This window comes from Microtus oregoni, unplaced genomic scaffold (genome assembly GCF_018167655.1).
Source record: "Microtus oregoni isolate MIOR12 unplaced genomic scaffold, Mior012 000005F_ref0000423, whole genome shotgun sequence".
Lineage (NCBI taxonomy): Eukaryota > Metazoa > Chordata > Mammalia > Rodentia > Cricetidae > Microtus > Microtus oregoni.
In genome coordinates this window covers 13,804,015-13,820,782 of record NW_024543064.1, presented here as the reverse complement: position 1 = coordinate 13,820,782, position 16,768 = coordinate 13,804,015, and the positions used below count along the sequence as shown (strand labels likewise).

At 46.4% G+C, this 16,768-nt stretch overlaps 1 protein-coding gene across 2 annotated transcripts in view; it reads left to right on the top strand.

The window, feature by feature from the left end:
- Ubr4 (ubiquitin protein ligase E3 component n-recognin 4) overlaps positions 1-16,768 on the top strand; it is a 114,209-nt gene that overhangs the window by 56,055 nt on the left and 41,386 nt on the right. Inside the window, exons 51-65 of one of the 2 annotated variants that reach the window (XM_041652997.1) lie at positions 99-233; positions 1,286-1,460; positions 2,372-2,512; positions 3,504-3,625; positions 4,435-4,546; positions 6,826-6,956; positions 7,066-7,243; positions 7,612-7,716; positions 9,165-9,296; positions 9,747-9,921; positions 11,295-11,391; positions 11,956-12,063; positions 13,028-13,144; positions 14,276-14,485; positions 16,368-16,517. In XM_041652997.1, coding sequence (XP_041508931.1) covers positions 99-233; positions 1,286-1,460; positions 2,372-2,512; positions 3,504-3,625; positions 4,435-4,546; positions 6,826-6,956; positions 7,066-7,243; positions 7,612-7,716; positions 9,165-9,296; positions 9,747-9,921; positions 11,295-11,391; positions 11,956-12,063; positions 13,028-13,144; positions 14,276-14,485; positions 16,368-16,517 — 2,088 coding nt within the window. Of the gene's footprint in view, positions 1-98; positions 234-1,285; positions 1,461-2,371; positions 2,513-3,503; positions 3,626-4,434; positions 4,547-6,825; positions 6,957-7,065; positions 7,244-7,611; positions 7,717-9,158; positions 9,297-9,746; positions 9,922-11,294; positions 11,392-11,955; positions 12,064-13,027; positions 13,145-14,275; positions 14,486-16,367; positions 16,518-16,768 lie in introns of both variants that reach the window. The other variant, XM_041652996.1, reaches the window with a different exon arrangement.

Below are 16,768 nucleotides of genomic sequence, written 5' to 3'. Positions count from 1 at the left end.
AACCTTGGCAGGCCTGAGGGAGGAGAGGGAGAGGGCAGACTAGAGGGCATTCTGCACTGTTGAGGACTGAGTGATAACCCTGCTGTCTTCTACATCAGGAGAGAAACAAGCATGCAGCCCAGGAGCTGGCCACTTTGCTGCTCTCCCTGCCAGCACCTGCCAGTGTCCAACAGCAGTCAAAGAGCCTCCTGGCCAGCCTACACACCAGCCGCTCAGCCTATCACAGCCACAAGGTAATCGTTCCTGCTCTGGGAGGCCTTCTGTAGGAATGGCAATTGTCCTGACAGGGAGTCAAATAGTTGGCTCTTCGTTTGTAAAGCAGGGCCCTAGTGGAGTAAGCACGAGGAAGGAACTCACACTGAGATTAGAGTCAGTCCCAAGTTTCTCCCAAGAGATGTATACTACTCTGGACCAAGAAAGCAATCTAGTAGGCCACTGGCATGTCACTTTATTTTTCTGTCTCTCTGACAGGATCAGCAAGTTTTAAAAAAGAGAGTGAGTATGGGTGACTGCTTCCCCATGGGAGAATGCAAAGGTTAGGAATGTGCCATAGGTGGTTAATATACTGTTATCCCAAGCCCTCAGCCGTGGGCTGGGGTGAGAGGCATGCATATGTGGCAGGGGGTTGTTGCATGAGGGTTTATTGTTGGGCCTCAGAGGGTCTCATTATCTGCTGAAGGAAGTAAGCTGGGCCTCTTTGGGTAGATGGGAAATAGGACAGTGCAGACCAGTAGGAGGAAAGGTACTGGGGCGTGGCCAGCCTGGTATTTGTGCCTCTGTCGTTTAACATCAAGAGCTGAGTTCAGCTTCCCAAGGAAAGGTTGTTTTAGCTGCATCATCCATGGATAAAGACCCTGCTGAGGGATGACTGCTGCCAGAGAAAGTGATGGGCTACTGTAGTTCTGTTGATTGAGTACATGTTACTTTCCTGGTACACTGTGAAGCCATTAATGTGCTTGTTGACTTTTGTTTGTTTGTCTTTTGTTTTTCAAGACAGGGTTTCTCTGTGTATCAGCTCTGGATGTCCTAAAACTCACTTTGTAGACCAGGTTGGCCTTGAACTCAGATCCATCTGCCTCTGATTCCAGAGTGCTGGGATTAAAGGCATGCGCCGCTACCACCTGGCCAATTGTTGACTTTTTGTATCAAGCAGTTGAGCACTGGGTAGCCTGAAGATGGGTTTTGATATCTGGTGACAGCTCTTGAGAGAAGTTTCCAGTCCTCCATGTGATTTACTGTCCTGCCTTTGCTTACGGTTGACCCTCTGTGACCCTGTGTTTTATAGGACCAGGCCTTGCTGAGCAAAGCTGTGCAGTGTCTCAACACATCCAGCAAAGAAGGCAAGGACTTGGACCCTGAGGTGTTCCAGCGGCTAGTGATCACAGCTCGCTCGATTGCCATCATGCGTCCTAGCAACCTTGTGCACTTTACGGAGTCCAAGCTGCCCCAGATGGAAACAGGTGAACTTGGCCTATGTGGCCGTGGTCCTGAGACCTGCTTAATGCACCTTCTTTGCCCTCTGTGGTGCTCTTCCTGCTCTTATTGGTTCTGATGACAGATAATCTGTTCCCTGTGTTTTAACTTTGTAGGGTCTCTGACATTGTCCCATTTTAACTAACCTGACCATCCTTAAATTTGCTTTTAGTGTTCTGTACCTCAGCTAGTCTGTTGTGAAGTTAGTTATTCCAGGGTGAACTGAGCTTAGTTTCACCCTGGTGCCACAGGCAGGACTGGAATTTTCTTTCACTGTATCTCTTTGTAGAGGGGTGCAGAAGGTTATGCTTTTTGGGTGAAGCTGAGCTTGGTTTTGCCCTTGTACCTGGAGGCAGTGTGCTGTGTGCTGTGGTGCTGTTCTGGCAGTAGTACTTTGTGTGCAGTGGCTTCTCAGTGCTTCTTCTGGCATCTCTCCTCACACTGGCTGGCTATGGCTCAGTCCCAAACCTGACTTGACATCATTAGAAAGAGCTTGTTGATGCCTCTGCCATCCCCTATCACCTGCGTGTTCCTGTATGCCATTGCTTTCCTGTCTGTCCTTCTAATGGTACAATCTTGCAATCAATCTAGAGGAATCTCAGACGTTCCCCTAGGTTTAGTCAAACAGTTGGAACAGGCATCTTTGACTCTGCTGTAAAGATCCGAATGCTCCCCTCTCTGTCTAATTCTAACACACAATGTTTTCTGTGATGTTCCTTTCCCAGACTGTTTTTTTCCCAGATGTGCCTGCTGGAATCTAGGGATAGTTGGCATATTGATTGGGGCCCCACTTGAAACTCCCTCCGCAGGCAAGCTTCCTTGACCTGAGTTAACCTTAAAACAAATTAAATTCTGTCTTAGATTTACCATCGTTAATAATTTCCTTTCTCCTGCGTAGAAGGAGCAGATGAGGGGAAAGAACCACAGAAGCAGGTGGAAGGAGATGGCTGTAGTTTCATCACTCAGCTTGTGAACCACTTCTGGAAACTCCATGCTTCTAAGCCCAAGAATGCCTTCCTGGCACCTGCCTGCCTGCCAGGTATCATGTTAACAGGGTAACAGGGATTCTTGGATCTTGATATTAGTGAACTAGCTGTAAGCCCTTCAACAGCGTGACCTCCTCCTCCAGAGCAGTAGCACAGATCCATGTGTGAACTCAGTGCATTGCTACCCATGGGAACTAGCAGTGTGGTAGGCAGGTGTGTGTGCGTGCCTTGTATATATCCTCTTTTCTTGTGGGATTACGTTGTTGACATGGGGAACAATCGTCATGACAACTCTCTGATTGTTATTTAAAAACAAAGCATTCTAAAGACTTGAGCCAGTCATGGTAGTGCATGCCTTTTATATTAGCACAGGCAGAAGCAGGTGGATCTCAGTGAGTTAAGGGTCAGCCTGGTCTACAAAGTAAAGTTCCAGGATAGTCAGGGCTGTTACACAGAGAAATCCTGTTTTTTGTTTTGTTTAAAAAAAAAAATAAGAAAGACAATTCAGAAGGTAGGAATGTAGTAGAAACAGCCATGAAAAGTGTTTTTATTCCCATGCTATTGTTGCTTTGGTTCTCTTACCTCCTCAAAGTTGGGGGAAGAGGTAGGACCCTATAATCAAATAGAAGAGTAGATACCCCCATTGTTGCTTGAAGATCACTTGAGACCTACACCCTCAAAGGCGCCTGTCAGAGACCTACTTTGTCAGTACCTCAGGTTTAGGGGAGCATAAGGGTGTTGTTATCTGCCCACCTTGAGGTTCCCTGCCTTGTCTGTGACTGTCTGCATTGATCCCCACTTCTTTGGTACAGGGTCTGCAAGGGCTTTTGAGGACTTTCATAGAATTGGCAGACTTAATAAAAGCAGCCCAGCCACAGTTGGGCTACACCACAGCGTGTTTTATCGGTTTGCTTTGCTGTGTGTATGCCTGATTTTGTCTAGCTGTCCTCAATGTGATGAGGATTTGTGCTTTTGTCTCAAGCTTTCAAGGTCTGGGGTTGTTTTTGTTAGCAGATTTTCAGATGATCCTTTTCTTCCATTTAGGCCTCACTCATATTGAAGCTACTGTTAATGCACTGGTAGACATTATCCATGGCTATTGTACCTGCGAGCTGGACTGTATCAACACAGCATCCAAGATCTACATGCAGATGCTGTTGTGTCCTGTACGTATCAGCACAACCCTGGGTGCCTCTGCTCAGCCTGGGAGTATGTGGAAAATAGCCTGAAGTATCCAACATAATGAAATCAGATAGACTTAAAATCTACTGGGAGAGGCTGGAGAGGTGGAGGGGCTCAGTTTCCAGAAACCACATGACAAGTAACAACTGCCTGTGACTCTTACTCTCTTCTGGCCTCTTTGGGCATTGTATACACATAGGTGCATAAACCTACATGCAAGCAAAACACACACACACACACACACACACACACACACAAATAAATATTTTTAAAAAAATTAATGGGAGTCAGTAATTGCTAACAGCAATAAAAGCTGTAGAGAGTGAGGCTGGGAAGGGAGGTCCTTCTTTAGTTCTTTCTTCCCAGCGACACCTGCTGTAGGGTTACTGCTGAGTAAATACTGCTGAAATGAATGCATGAATGACTGTGTTACTGTGCTGTTCCTGAAGATAAGTGTGAAAAGTGCTGTTTATGGCATGGAGCAAAGAGGAACGTCAGGGCTTGATTATCTGATGAAAAGTCAAAGCTCATTTGTAGAGAGCCAAAGTGGCTTCAGGATCAAATGGCCTTGCAGACTGTCCCCAGCAGCTAAAAGACAGAAAGGTGGTGAATGGTCTTACCATGTCAAATCTGGAGAGGCTGGCCTGCTCCATCCTGCTGCATTTGGCCAGGAGGACGCAGGTGAGAGTAGACAGACTTCTGCCTTATGTAAGTGGCTGATAGTAGAAGAAGGTGGAGTCACTGCTCATGTTGATGGAATACCTGAGCTTGACACTTTCCTTTCAAACCCTAGGACCCTGCAGTGAGCTTCTCCTGCAAACAAGCTCTAATTCGAGTCCTAAGGCCCAGGAACAAGCGGAGACACGTGACTTTGCCCTCCTCCCCTCGAAGCAACACACCAATGGGTAATGTGAAGTCTTGGCTTTAGGTTGTACTCCGGGTGGGCCAGGGGGCTCAGAAAGAAGGTACAGCTTTGGGATATGCACTCATGTTGACCAGGGTCTTTTCAGTTTTCTGTTCCTTTAATATTCTATACAGTAGGGTGGCATATAAAAATGCATTAAATAGAATAAAATAAGGCCAAAGCCATGGGAACATAAAGGTGCCATGATAACATGTCCAGGACACAGCGTCTAATTATCAGTTTCCACGTGGTTAAATGAAGAGCTTGCATTTGGGTGAAACATCCTAGAACCATAGGAAAAACATGTAAAAGACATTTTAAAAATCATTGTGGCAGGCTGGAGAGATGGCTCAGAGGTTAAGAGCACTGGCTGTTCTTCCAGAGGTCCTGAGTTCAGTTTCCAGCAACTGCGTGGTATCTGATGCCCTCTTCTGACATGCAGACATATAGTACTTACACACATTAAATTAAAAACAAACAAATAAATAAATATTTTTAAAGATCACTGTGGTATTGAGGTTGTAGGAGTGGGCTGAGGGTACAGAGACTAAATTTAAGGCTAGCATGGTCTATGTGGCAAGCATGCTATTGAGTATGCTATTAAGCCTGTATTCTTGGCACTCAGAAGGATGATAAAGCAGAAGGGTTCGGTGCTCAAGGCTAGCCTGGGCTATCCAGTGGAATGACAAGGTTCAGTAGTCATTGAAAAGCCTCCTGAACCTGACAACCTGAGTCTGAGCTGATTTGTGGGACTTGTGGTAGGAGGAGAGGACTGATCACTGTAGTGGTCCTCTGATCTCTACATGTGAGCTATGACACACCCCACAGAAAATAGATAGTAGTCACAATGACTAAACATTAAATATATTTTATTTTTTATTTAGAACGAAACTGCTTTTCATAACAATCTCATTAAAGGTCCAATGTGTTGCTTACAAGCAGAGCCCTGAGTGGACTTATTATATGACTATGCTAATGATAGGCAGCAAATGTCAGACTTCCTTCATGATGTGCTTGCATGGCTAAGTGCCACACTTGTGAAGAATACAGAGATATAAGTTACAATAAGTTTAGAGATAATGTGGTATATTGCTGTTGTAACTAGGAGTTAGTATAAAAACTTAAAATGCTTTACATTTTGTGGTGCTGTCTTTGAAATCCAGTGTCTGACTCCCTCTGGGAGTTTGTCAACTTGGACTAGCTATGTTTCAGGTGCTCAGTAGCTGGTCCCTAATATGGAACAATCCTGTCTTCTTTTGCAGTACTGGAAATTGAATTAGGCCTCATGCATGTTAGACAAGCGCACTACCATTGAACTGTATTTCCATCCCACAGTGCATATCTTGAGGAATGTATATGTCTGTAACTTTCAGGCACTCTTTCAGAATTAAGATTTATTGTGTGAGGGGCTAGGAGGTGGCTCATCTGGTAAAGTGCTTGCCTTGTAAGCACAAGGACTTGGCGTCTAGACCCCTAGCATTGGGAAAGTGGAGATGGGCTGGTGCTTGGGGCTGACTGGCAGCCAGTCACCCTGAGTCAGTGAGTGCTGGGTTTAGCGAGTGACAGGGAGGGCAACTGACATCTACCTGGCCTCCACACCCACAGTATGGGAAATTAGAATTTCTAAGAAAGGACTTGCTTTAGCAACTCAGCAAGTGGAAGACAGTCCTCCATCCTTTTCTAACAGCCCGAAATCTCACCGGGGCCTCCTGCTTGGTAGAGGGCTTTCCATAGCCTTACCCCAAACAAGGAATCTGTTAGGACCTGTTACATGGCCTCAGTTTCCAGTCTATGGCTTCAGATTTCAGTCCTGGTTTTGGCTTTTCTCATGGTTGTAGTTTGAATTGCACAGACCTGTTTAGAGAATGAAGTTCTAGGCTGCAGTGACAGGGACGACAACATTCTTTTGAGTTATTCCCTGTCCTGTCAAAGTTCTGTCTTCTGAGAATGGAGCCTGTAGGGCCTGTGGTGGTTTAGTTTCTGTTTTTCTGGGTTTTGTTGTTGTTTTTTTTTTTTAATCCTTTCTCGTCTATAAGAGTCTTTTCCTGTCGGGCGGACGGGGGAAGGGGAATGGGCTGTTACTGCCAACCGCCATCTTCTCTAGACCCTGCTAGTTGCAAGGAAGAAGAAAAGTAGGCCTCCAGTGCAGTGCCTACAAGTTTGCCCTCACAAGTGGAGGGTGCCAGCTGGGGCCTTCTTTAGGCTTCCGTGCTATATGACCAGTCACATTATATGTCACTGAAGGAGTGCCTTTACATGACTGGGATTTCTTTGACTCAGGAGACAAGGATGATGACGATGATGATGACGCAGATGAGAAAATGCAGCCATCAGGCATCCCCGATGGTGGTCACATTCGTCAGGAAAGCCAGGAACAGAGTGAGGTAGACCACGGAGATTTTGAGATGGTGGTGAGTCTGGTGGCAGAAGAGGGGAGGAGGAGCCTCCAGCTCCTCTCTGGTTCCTACTCAACAGCTTTACTGTGTGCTGGGGGACACTGATGAAATTTTCTCTCTGCAGTCTGAGTCGATGGTTCTGGAAACAGCTGAAAATGTCAACAATGGCAACCCCTCTCCCCTGGAGGCCCTGCTGGCAGGTGCTGAGGGCTTTCCTCCCATGCTGGACATCCCACCTGATGCAGATGACGAGACCATGGTTGAACTAGCCATTGCCCTGAGCCTGCAGCAGGACCAGCAAGGTAGAAGGCAATGCCAGGAACACAGCAACCTTGCACAGGAAAGAGGGCGTGGCAGTTACTGATACCCTGCTGATGTAGCTTGTCCCCAATTGGGGGAGAGGTTGATCTGGGTGAGAGCTGCTCAGAGGTACAGGTGGAGAGTGAGGGATGGCTCTGACATTTCAAGACTGGAAGCCAGTCTCATAGTTACTGCTGGTTTGATTTTGGATGGGTACATCTTGAATCTATAACTAAACTTGGCGGGTAGACAGCAGTGGCCAAGACAGGTCATATGCTGGTGTTTGGACTCCTGAGGGCAGCAGATGGCCAAAGCAGTGCTGTGGATGGGGCTGACAGGATGCTGTGCTCACTCTCCACTTGTTTCCCAGGCAGCAGCAGCAGTGCCCTGGGCCTGCAGAGCCTGGGACTATCCGGCCAGGCACCCAGCTCTTCCTCTCTGGACGCAGGAACCCTCTCTGACACCACAGCATCAGGTAACTGTCCACAGCAAGGAACTTGGCTCAGGGCCTCAAGACCCTTCAGCCCTGTTCAGTGCTGTGAGAGTGTGACGGGCAGCTGCTTTGACAGGCCATCCTGGACTTCCTGCTTCTGCCTCGGCTTTAGCCATGTGCTGTGGAAGGCATAGTGCTGCAACTTCGCATCAGTGCTTGTGACCTCACTTCTTCACTCTTTGCATGCTGCCTGGCTTTGGCTGATACTGAGAGATCCGAGGAACATCATGTTGGCTTTACAGTGTTGTGCTAGAGTTCTAACATGTTAGACAGTATGGAAAGAGATGAGAAATAAAGCTACACTTTTAGGTCTAAGCCTTCATTTGCAAATCAATTAAAACCATAAGCAGTCAGCAGTGACCTGTGAGCTTGGGAGAGAGTTTTTTTGGTCCATTCAGTCTCTAGGAAACCTTCACTTATGTTGTCTTTGTTTTGAGTCTCTTTCCTAGCCTGATAAATTTCCAGATAAAGAGTTGGACCAAACTGTGGGTGGCAGCAGCACATGGGAGAGATCCTTTGAAAATCAACCCAGACATGAAGGGATGGATTCTTGTTCAGACTGCTGCATCCCTGCATTTGCTTTTCTTTTGGGAAGGTTAGCCTGCTTAGATCTGAAACAAAAAGCAAACCAAAACAAAAAAACAGAGTGGCTGTCCCTGCCTGCTGTCATGGCTTTTTGCTTCTCTGAGGTCTCTTCAGTTGCCCTCACTTCAGGCTTTAAGGGTCGTGGTTGTGGTCGTGGTGTTGTGTTGGTCATGTCTGTCATGCTTTCTGGCTGTCTTGGCTTTCCTCCCCTGTGTATCTCATCCAGCATTTTCCTCCTGTCTCAGCTCAGCCCTGATCCTGGATGCTGTGGCTGTCTCTGGGGAATTTCCTTGCTTCATTATTAGCATCTGAGGAGGAGGATGAAGAGGTGTGAAATTTTCTAATGAGCTCTCCTCTGGGTCATTTAATTAAAAAAACAAAAACAAAAGACAAAAATCAAACAGTTGACTTGAGCTCATGACTAGTGATTTCATAACAGCAGATGGATTGCTGAGCACGCCTCGTTGAATTCTGTGCTCTGAATGGCAATGGCTAGTTTGGATCTCTCAGTAGGTGTCAGGGACACCTCAACAATGGTGACCATGAAGCATTCAGCTAGAAAACTCATTGTCCATGTCACAGAATCTTACAGAATCTGCACATGCTATAACAGTGAAGGAAATGCCCAGTATACTGGGCTTTCACTTCTGTCTGATAGCTGTTGGCAGTGCACCCTGTAGAGTGTCTGTTCCCTTCGTTGATCAATTGGCAAAGCAGATCTTGCCCTTTTTTCTGTAACCTCGGGACACTCAAACTGCCTTGTGTCCTCTGCAGTGTGCTGTGGTGCTTTCGCCCCAAGGAGGGGTCTGTACCTGTAACAGCTCTCGTTACTCTCTCAGCTCCAGCCTCAGATGATGAGGGCAGCACCGCAGCGACTGATGGCTCCACCCTGCGGACCTCGCCCGCTGACCATGGCGGGAGTGTGGGCTCAGAGAGCGGGGGAAGTGCCGTGGACTCTGTGGCTGGCGAGCACAGTGGTAATGTGCCCGGGTGTCTTGATCTCTTTGGGCTTGGGGGGCAGGGGTGGCAGACAAGGTAGGAAGGTCCTGTGATTGCTTTCTGCAGAATTGTGGGGACTCACAGAGTCTGGTGGAGTTCATTTGACCTCAGCCATGGAATGTCAAGTGTTCTGTGACTAGAGCTCAAATTCTGTGGCTAATATGGAAGCCTCCTGAGGGAATTCATTGTTAATCAAGCCATTCTCCCAGTATACCTACTGTGAGGTTTGCACACGCTAGCAGTTTCTGAGCTGAGGCCAAGGGCATTTTTGCAAGTTGCACAGGTAAAATCTGAAAGGTTTCAGGTGGGACCAGGACCACACCAGGGTTCTGCCATCCTTCATGAAGCTGGAAACTGTCGAGAGCTAACATTTTCCCATTAGGGCCGACCTTGGAAACTGATGTGCTTCTAATATCATTTCCCTCCAGTGTCTGGCCGGAGCAGTGCATATGGTGATGCCACAGCTGAGGGGCACCCAGCTGGACCAGGGAGCGTCAGCTCAAGCACAGGCGCCATCAGCACCACCACTGGGCACCAGGAGGGAGATGGCTCTGAGGGAGAAGGTGAAGGGGAAGCTGAAGGAGATGTGCACACTAGCAACAGGTCAGGACCAGCCTGTCACTGACACCAGGCCTGCTTGAGCATTCAGAACTGGGAGATGGAGTGGTGGGTGCTAAGACTGTGGGCTCCCAAGTATTAAAGGAAATGAAAGCTGCCGGTTTCCTCCCAGCCACTGCTGACTTGAGGGTGCTGTGCCTCCCAGAATGCTTTGGGAGTTGGACTGTGCTGCTTTGACTAATGTCTGGCTGGAGCAGCTTTTGAGGGCTTGTGGAAGGCACCCAGCTGAGTGTGGTTTTTTTTGTAGTACTATATTTCTTTTTCGGTGTTAAGTCAGAACCCACACTGCAGTTGAAGAGTGTGAGTTGTAGTAGCCTTGCTGTACTAAGCAAAGCTGTGGGGATGCCTGGTCGTAAGTTAACCCTTCCTCTCTGGGCTTGCTTTGCTAATGTTTGCTAAGGTCTGGAATTTTTCTTTGAAATATCTGTGTCACGATCTTTTGGCCTCATAAAATGAGTTTGGGCTGGTTTCAGTTTTCTTATGTCTCTCACAGATTTTTAGAAAAATTTACCAGTAAAGATTGATCTGAGTCTGGATTTTCCTTGAGGGAAGACTTAAAAAAAAAAAAAAAAAAACAAAATTGCCGGGCAGTGGTGGCGCACGCCTTTAATCCCTGTACTTGGGAGGCAGAGGCAGGTAGATCTCTGTGAGTTTGAGGCCAGCCTGGTCTAGAGAGAGAGTACCAGGACAGGCTCCAAAGCTACACAGAGAAACCCTGTCTTGAAAAACAAAAACAGAGGGGGGGGGGGATTTTTGTGTGTGTGTGTGATAGAGAATTATTCTTTTTGGTTTTCAAGACAGGGTTTCTCTGTGTAGCCCTGGTTGCCCTAGAACTTGCTCTGTAGACCAGGCTGAATTTGAACTCACAGAGATCCACCTACCTCTGCTTCCCAAGTGCTGGAATTAAAGGTGTGCACTACCACCACTCAGCTATTTCTGTGTCTTTATGAATCAGTCTAGTCATTTTGTGTCTTATGTAGAATCTGTTTATTATGTTAAAGCTGTTGGTTGGGCATAAAGTTGTTCATAATACTTTAATAATAACTTCTATTATTATTTTGATAGTAATCATAATTTCTATTATTGTTATTGTTTTACTCTTGGAAGAGAGGATCTCTCTAAGTACCCACAAGTGGTGGCCTGTAGCTCCCTCAGAGCCCAGGCTGGTCTCCCACTCAGATTCTTCTGCTTTAGTCTCCTGTGTCCCGAGATAGATTACAGGGATATGTCACTGTGCCCAGCCTTAGTTGCTTACCATGCTAGGCTTATTTCTAAGTATCCAGCTCCTCATTGGCCCCAGTGGCAGAGGCAGGAGCTGTATATGCCATTTCATGTTCCCTGTTTCCTTGGCTTTTCAGACTGCACATGGTTCGTCTGATGCTGTTGGAGAGATTACTGCAGACACTACCCCAGTTACGAAACGTTGGGGGTGTCCGAGCCATCCCATACATGCAGGTATCTCACAATTCTCCTGGATCAGCTGTGTTACTGTTAGGCTACCCTGGGACAGTGCACTTTTTCAGAGGCCTCAGAAGGCTGGTGTTAAAGTTACAAAAAGGATGGAATGCAGCCTGAGCTGCAAGTTTCAGCCCTTCAGGTTATAGCTGTGGTTAGGGGATGCCCAAGGTCGTCCAGCAAGGTAACTGACAGAACTAGAGCACAAGGCTTTTCCTGACACACAGTCTGCGTTTCTCTCTATCCTCAGTACTAGAGTACACTGTTCTCTAATTCTCAGATGAACACAGTATCCTCTTTCACACCACTTTGATTGGCGTGTTACTTGATAGTTTTATAAAGTTTCTATAAAGTCTTTTCAACGATGCCCCAAATGGCACAAGTTAAAATTTGATTTTTACAACTCTGAGCACTTAAACTTGGGCAGACCTTAGAATCTAGAATTATCCCCTGCATCTCAGGCTGGGCAGAGAAGTCAGCAAGGTCAAGATTGCTTCATGACACACATGCTCTTCCATTCTGCCTTGGAAAATTGACTCTCTGTGTTCACTCTCTGCCTGCTAGGTCATTCTGATGCTCACAACAGATCTGGATGGAGAAGATGAGAAAGACAAGGGGGCCCTGGACAACCTGCTCTCCCAGCTCATTGCTGAGCTTGGCATGGACAAAAAGGTAAAACTCGAAAGGTATGAAGAGCAGGGATTAGCCAGGAGTCTTTTTTAGGTTCTTCCTTTCCTAGGGGGACTTCCTCTGGATTCTAGTTTCATTTCTGCTGCTGTGACAGAAGCAGCATTAAAGGAGAGATGATTTATTCAGTTTACTGATCAGGTTATAGTCATCACTACAGGAAAGATGGGAAAAGCGGGGTACAGGGTGAATGGACACATGGTAGTGCTCAATTAGCTTTCTGTGTGTCTATAGATAGATGAAAAGAGGGAGGGAAGGATGAATGGGTAGAGGGATGGATGGAAGGAGGGAGGGAGGGAGAGATAGATGGATAGATGGATGGGTAGATGGATGGAGGGATAGGTAGATGGAGGAATGGATAGATAGAGATAGAAGGAGGGATGGATAGATGGATAGATAGGGAGGTGGACAGACAGATAGACACACACACACACCCCAGGCATGGTTTCTCTTCATAGCCTTGACTGCCTTGACCTCTTAGGCCAGGTGGGCCTCTGTTGCCTCCCTGCTGGGGTTAAAGAAATACACTCTCAGTGCCCAACTGCTTTTTCTATTCTATAGTCCTGAGCACAGATTCCAGGAATGGTGTCTGATACCTGCTTTCAGTCTATGTTTTTCTACATTAATTAATCAGGGCAGTCCCTCACAGACATTTACACATGACAGCTTGATCCATAAATCTCTCATTAAGACTCTTCCCAGGTTACTCTAGATTATATCAAGTTGGCAGTTAGAGTAACCATCACAAGGGGTAAATGCCTACTGTAGCCTCTAGTTCAGGGGACTAAAAATAGTAAGTGCAGTACCTCCCTTAGCGCGAAGTAAAAGTAAAAGCATGAAGGATCTTCCCATGGCCTCTGAGTGCAGCAGCCTCTATTGCCCCAGGCGTGGGGGATCTTGTAGGAGCTTAGAGGAGGCATATGCATCTGAACTTCTGTTTCTGCTGCAGGATGTCTCCAAGAAGAATGAGCGCAGTGCCTTGAACGAAGTCCATTTGGTTGTAATGAGACTCCTGAGTGTCTTCATGTCCCGCACCAAGTCCGGTTCCAAGTCTTCCATCTGTGAGGTATTTGTGCTTTGAGCTTACAGGTTGGAGGTAAGGTAAGAGGATGGAGTGGTTAGTGCAGGGCTGCAGGCAGAGGTGACAGTCCTCGGCTAACCATTGTCACCTAAGGAAGAAAGTATGAGTCTGTCCCTCTTCAGGAGCAGAACTTCTCCGCTTTTCACAGTCTCTTCCAAGCCCAGGTCTTTACCAACAATCCCTCCAGTGGAGGGGTTAAAGGGCTTCCACTATTGAAAAGCAAGGGCCTGTTCTGCACAGCACAGAGTAGCTAAGAGGATTCCTCAGTGTCTGTCGCTATAAGGTATGGTAATAGAGCAGAGAGAAAGCCAAGTGTGTGTGCTTAAAGGAGATTAGCACAAAGCAGGGACGGTGGAAATCGAGGCTGAACTGCATCCAATCTTAATGAGCTTATGGCTGTGGGGTTTGCTGGGATTTTAAGGCTCTCCTAATGGTCTTATGTACAGTAGCTTTGCTCCTTCCTGCTGCTTATGCATGTGCTCACTCACCCCATCTCCATCTGAGCCTGGCTTTCTGGAAGCACCCTGTTGGGAGGGAGAGGTTGCCAAGAAGGACCTAGAGTGGAACTTTTTGTCTCTCCTTCAAAATAGCTGCTGTGATGGCTCAGTGGTTTAGAGCATTGCTTGTTCTTCCAAAGGTCCTGAGTTCAATTCCCGGCAACCACATGGTGGCTCACAACCATCTGTAATGAGGTCTGGTGCCTGCAGACATACACACAGACAGAATATTGTATACATAATAATAAATAAATAAATAAATAAATAAATAAATATTTAAAAAAAAAAAAAACAAAATAGCTGCTGTTTGCTTTGCTTCAGGAGAAAGGGAAAGTCTAGCTCTGGAGAGAAAGGTGATCATGGTTTCACCTCCCTGGCACAGAGGTGTCGTGAGGCCAGGTTGAGAATTAGCATTTATTTTCTCTTAGATATAGTTGTTGAAAGAGCTGGGAGAGTGATTAAGGCAGTCGAGAAACTTGTTATGCAACAGACTGGTGAATGCGTGTCTGTAAGGACTGATCCTAAGACTGCTGTGTGCTGAGTGCATTGCCTGGCTGATGCGGATTCAGTTTTTACACCACATCCTTGCCTTCTCTGTGTTTTTTTTTTTTCCTTTTAGTCATCTTCCCTCATCTCCAGTGCTACGGCAGCAGCCCTGCTGAGCTCGGGGGCTGTGGACTATTGTCTCCATGTGCTCAAGTCTCTGCTGGAATACTGGAAGAGCCAGCAGAATGATGAGGAGCCCGTAGCCACCAGCCAATTGTTGAAACCACACACAACATCATCCCCACCAGATATGAGTCCATTCTTTCTCCGCCAATATGTGAAGGTGAGGCCTCTCCTCAGAGCTATGTGTTCTGCCCTCCCTAAGCTAGGAAGACTGGCACTGGGAGCCACACAGGGAGGTGGGTTCTAATCTTGAAATGACTTAACCAATGGGCAGTCCTCCCAACCACTTCTGGGGGGGATTCTGATTCCTCCCTCTTTTTGTAAGCCCGAGGAAGCAAGTAAAATGAGTCAGTTCATTTCCTATGAAGCTCCTTGGGTAAACGTGAGGGTGTAACATGACCCATTGGTCATGTCCCCATTTGTATGTCACATAGTCTACATACTTCATGAGAGGCTCATGAATATTCTAGTTATGATGGGCCTCCAGTTAGATGAGCACAGGATAAAGAAAATCTCATGGACTCTTACCTACCAGCCAGGAAGAATGGAGAAATTCAGCCCCGCTTCAGTAAGCCTCAGCTACTGCACCTGGAGAATAAGGATACAAATCTTACTCCTCCTAGGGTCATGAGCACCGCCAGCTCAATATTTACTTATTTATATTTATTTTGACTATTTTGAGACAGCATTTTTTTGTGTAGCCCCGACTGTCCTGGAACTAGCTCTGTAGACCAAGCCAGCCTTGAACTCACAGAGATCTGCCTGCCTCTGCCTCCCAAGTGCTAGGATTAAAGGCGTGCACCACCACTGCCCAGCTCAGCTTAATATTTATAAAGGACTTAGTGCCTGGCATCCACCAGAATGTTATCGTTATCAGTAGTAACGATTGTTACACTTTACTCTCTTTGAGTCCAGTTAGTAGACTCAGGAGAGTAGACCAGTGCTTGTTTTGAATAATAGGCAAAAAAAAAAAATGTCAGTATGACCATGTGCTTCTGTTTCTCTGTCTTTTTAAATAACTTTTACTTATTAAATTTATTTTATGTGTATAGATTTTTGTCCGCCTGTAGTGTACCATGTTCATGCCTGGTGCCCATAGGGACAGAAGAGGGTGTTAGATTACCTAGGACTAGGGTTACAGATATTTATAAGCTGCCATGTAGGTACTGGAAATTGAACATGGACCTCTGGAAGAGTAGCCAGTAATCTTTTTTAATCATTGAGTAGCTGTCTCTCCAGGTCTATAATATCTTTTGGGGGAGTACTTATTGGGGACTGAAGAGATGGCCCAGCAGTGAAGAGCACTTGCTGCTCTTGCTGGACATGAATTTTGTTCTCATTCCCAGCACTGAGGCTGTTTACAGTCGCCTGTAACCCCCAGTTCCCAGGGATCTGGAACCCTCTTCTAGCCTCTGTGATATTTACACAGACACACAATTTTAAAAATAAGTTGTTTTTGTTTTTAATTGGGGACTGGAGAGATGGCTCACTGGTTAAGACATTTGCTGTTCTTACAGAGGACCTGGGTTTGATTCCTGCCATCTACATAGTGGCTCACCACCATCTATAATCCTATTCCAGGGGATCCAACAGGCATACATGTTTTGTACATATATGGATGCAGGCAAAACATTCAAACACAAAATAAAATAAATAAATCCTAAATGAAAAAATTTATTACAGTTGAAAAAATGTATATATGGGTGTACACCTGTACACCCCCTTTGTGTGTGTGTGTGTGTGTGTGTGTGTGTGTGTGTGTGTGTATACAACTTTTGAAAGTCAGTTTTCCTTCTATTGTGTTGATCCAAGGGATCAAACTCAGATTGTCAGACTCTGGCAGGAACCTTTACTTACTGAGCCATCTTGTACAAATCCCAGAGCTTTCAAGAACCATATGCTCTGTCTCCTCAGTCATTCTGTATGCACTAAGGCTCCAGCTTTGAAAGGCATCTTAATGCTTAGTGGTTAACCAGCTTTCTTCCTGGTTGTGAGCACTGAAGACTGGTGAGCCCAGGTTCTTACAGAGATGTTCTTATAAGGGTCATGCTGCTGACGTGTTTGAAGCCTACACCCAGCTGCTCACAGAAATGGTCCTGCGGCTTCCCTACCAAATCAAAAAGATCGCAGACACCAGCTCTCGAATTCCTCCTCCTGTCTTTGATCACTCCTGGTTCTACTTTCTCTCCGAGGTGAGTGAAGCCTTGAACAGTATCCTGTTCCTACAGAGATAAGTTCCACTTTCCCCTTTCTTCTAATTTTCACTCTGTGTCCTGCACAGAGCCCTTCCATTCACTTAGGCCCACGCCCTTGCCCCTCAGGAATGTGTTGTGAAGTGATGCTGGAGTACATGGATCAGAGCACCTGTTTGCTCTCGTGTCTGTGTCCATGTAATGTCCCTCTAGGCTTGGCTGCCACTTCGGTCTTTGAGTTCAGTCAGGAA